This window comes from Dermacentor albipictus, unplaced genomic scaffold (assembly GCF_038994185.2).
Source record: "Dermacentor albipictus isolate Rhodes 1998 colony unplaced genomic scaffold, USDA_Dalb.pri_finalv2 scaffold_18, whole genome shotgun sequence".
NCBI lineage: Eukaryota > Metazoa > Arthropoda > Arachnida > Ixodida > Ixodidae > Dermacentor > Dermacentor albipictus.
The window spans coordinates 7333392-7336091 of NW_027225572.1; the positions used below are offsets into that span (position 1 = coordinate 7333392).

Below are 2700 nucleotides of genomic sequence, written 5' to 3' on the forward strand. Positions count from 1 at the left end.
GCATTTATATTATGCATGCTTTGGGTTAAAGACGCAAAGTGTTTGTTAAATGTGTCGGCTAAATCTCCACCACTAATTGCTTTGTTATCAATTGGCACCTCTAATTCCTGCTTATTGTCACGTGGTAGCGACGGTAAAGAAAGCAGCCAAACTGGGAAAGACGAAACTACCGTTTTATTGGGTGAACTTTGTGCCCTCAAAAACAGGCTACACTCAAAGAACGGCGACAGCGGCTAGCACAGTCGGCGATCGTCGAAAATCTGTGGTGCGATCTTGTACGCGTTCCAAAACAGAACGGAGGCGGTCCGTTCCATCGAGCCGCACACGATTGGTCAATTTTAACCGCGACGAATGCCATGACGTCAATTGTCACGTGAGCCGTGATGTTTTGCTGCTCATAATTATTCCGTGTCGTCTGCTAACGGACGAACGCCACGGAACGGACGGAGAGTCCACCCGGAGCGATAGAACGGATTAGAACGGCTACCAAACGGCTTGGATTGGATTAAAACGTAAATGCTTGGGACAGTTAGCATCTTTTGTATCCGGTTCAATCCGATTCCGCGCTCCCAACAGTTGGAGAACATGGCGTTTTTCTCTGGGGTGCCTTTTCGTGTCGCCTGTGCGGCTGCTGCAGTCGCGCAGAGACGACGACCCGAGGGAGACGATGCATTTGAAGAGTTGACGGAAGAAGAGTTCCGGCAGTATTTTCGTCTGTCCAAACGAACAGCGCGTAGCTTGTGCGACGAGCTTGACCCCATCATTGGATGCCAGCGAGCGAGTGGCCTTTCCACAGAAAGGAAGGTGTTGTGCGCGCTGCGATTCTTCGCCACCGGAAGCTTCCAGAGGAGCGTTGGTCGCGAGGAACACGTAGGCATGGCACAGTCGGCCGTGAGCAGCACCATTCACGAGGTGACGGAGGCCATCATTTCCGTGTCTGCCCGGAGAAAGTTGGTGGACTTTCCCTTCGCACCGTCTGCCAAGGATGAGGCTAAGGCGGCGTTCGCGCGACGCGGCGCCATCCCAGGCGTGCTAGCGTGCGTCGACGGCACGTTGATCGCCATCATGAAGCCAGAGGGACTCAGCCCGGCCGACACGGCGAGCTTCATGTCGAGAAAGGGTTATTACGCCCTAAACGTCATGGTCGTAAGTACCGTTGGAATGTTTTACTTCAAACTGTTGTCGCCGTTTTTACTCGCCCATAGTTGCACTTGTTCAGTTTAATGCCCAAGCTGGCATAACAAGTAATGTAACGATTAAAAGACGACATGCGGGGAACTGTTTACGAGCTCGTTGAAATCCCACATGTCGGGATTAATGGTGAGTGCCATGTGTTGTGCATAATCAGTCAGCCGTTCCAAAATTGTTTTAGTTGGGCAGCAGTCGTAGCAGAAATGGATACACTGTAGGGAAGACACGATGGAAGCATTTTGAACACGCAAGTACTTACAACCATTGCATGGGCTGTCTTTGGCTCGTATGGGGGTTCTTGCGCAATATCGGGCCTCGAGTTTTCATTTAGCTATAATTAGTGCGAACCATAGGCGTCCACACAAGGGGGGGCGCATTGCCCCCCCCCCCAATTGCAAGACCCTGTGCATGCCTATGGCTGAAACAGTCTGCTACTTGTACCAGCGTACGTGTATTCTTTTGTGCATATCAATGACAAAACGGATTTCCAGCATATCTGCAGCGGTATTTTGTATTGCTCCCCATTGCAGGTTTGCAACGCTGAACTTCGCATCCTTGTTGTGGACCCCCTGTTCCCTGGTTGATGCCATGACTCTTGGGTGTGGCAGCATAATCCACTGCGTGCACGCCTAGCCCCACAACTGCAGCCTGGCGAGTATCTGCTTGGTTAGTATTCGTAATGCGTACCCCTAACTAGGGCAGAGCACTCAACTGTCCCTTTCTGCAACAGGAGACTCAGGATATCCTCTCGAGCCATGGCTGCTTGTTCCAGTACCTGGCAGCCATGCCGGCACCACCTCTGAAGGCCACTACAACCAGGAGCACGCATCCATGCGCAATGTTGTGGAGAGATGTATCGGGGTGTTGAAAAGCAAGTCCCGCTGCTTGCAGCGCTTTCGGACACTGCTATACAGCCCCGATAGGGCAGCGCGAATCATTTATGCATGCGTTGCTCTCCATAACATTGCCTTGGACGCGCGCGACTGGACATTGGACGATTATGGAGGGGAAGTGCCACCACCTGAGGAGCCAGAGGAGCCAGGAGACATCCAGGTGCTGGCACCACGCGACGTGTTCCTCAGAGGAAGGGAGCAGCGCAGCGCCGTTGTCAACCATTTCTGAAGGACACAGGAATGGTGAGTTTTCATAATACATAATTTATTTATACAAAGTGCAGTGCCCTTAGGCTATCACAGGGCTGTGTTTGTACAGCGGAAAATACATTAAAAAATTTGTATACACAACAAGTGCACCTCCATACGGATGGTCAATGCTCCCAATCTACACATCCGACAGATTATGATAATTTAAACACAAACGGAGTACACTTCGTTTCGCCAAAGACGTGAAAAATTATAGACCGATCAACTTGCTGTCCGTTGCCTACAAAGTATTTACTAAGGTAATTGCAAATAGAATCAGGAACATTTTAAACTTCCGTCAACCAAAGGACCAAGCAGGATTCCGCAAAGGCTACTCAACAATAGACCATATTCACACTATCAATCA

General features: G+C 50.5%; 1 protein-coding gene across 1 annotated transcript; it reads left to right on the forward strand.

Annotated features, from left to right (window-relative positions):
* Positions 1-585: 585 nt before the first annotated feature.
* On the forward strand, positions 586-2313 carry LOC139052107 (putative nuclease HARBI1). The gene is made up of 3 exons (XM_070529206.1): positions 586-1146; positions 1800-1857; positions 1922-2313. Exons 1-3 carry the CDS (start codon positions 586-588, stop codon positions 2311-2313), a joined length of 1011 nt encoding a protein of 336 aa, XP_070385307.1.
* The last annotated feature ends 387 nt before the right edge of the window (positions 2314-2700 follow it).

Excerpts from the sequence above, each read along its gene's own strand:
- LOC139052107 (XM_070529206.1), top strand. The coding sequence starts at position 586 with ATGGCGTTTTTCTCTGGGGTGCCTTTTCGTGTCGCCTGTGCGGCTGCT. Across the intron at positions 1,147-1,799 it reads ACGCCCTAAACGTCATGGTC|CATAATCCACTGCGTGCACG; the intron begins GTAAGTACCGTT and ends TGGGTGTGGCAG. Across the intron at positions 1,858-1,921 it reads GCCTGGCGAGTATCTGCTTG|GAGACTCAGGATATCCTCTC; the intron begins GTTAGTATTCGT and ends TTTCTGCAACAG.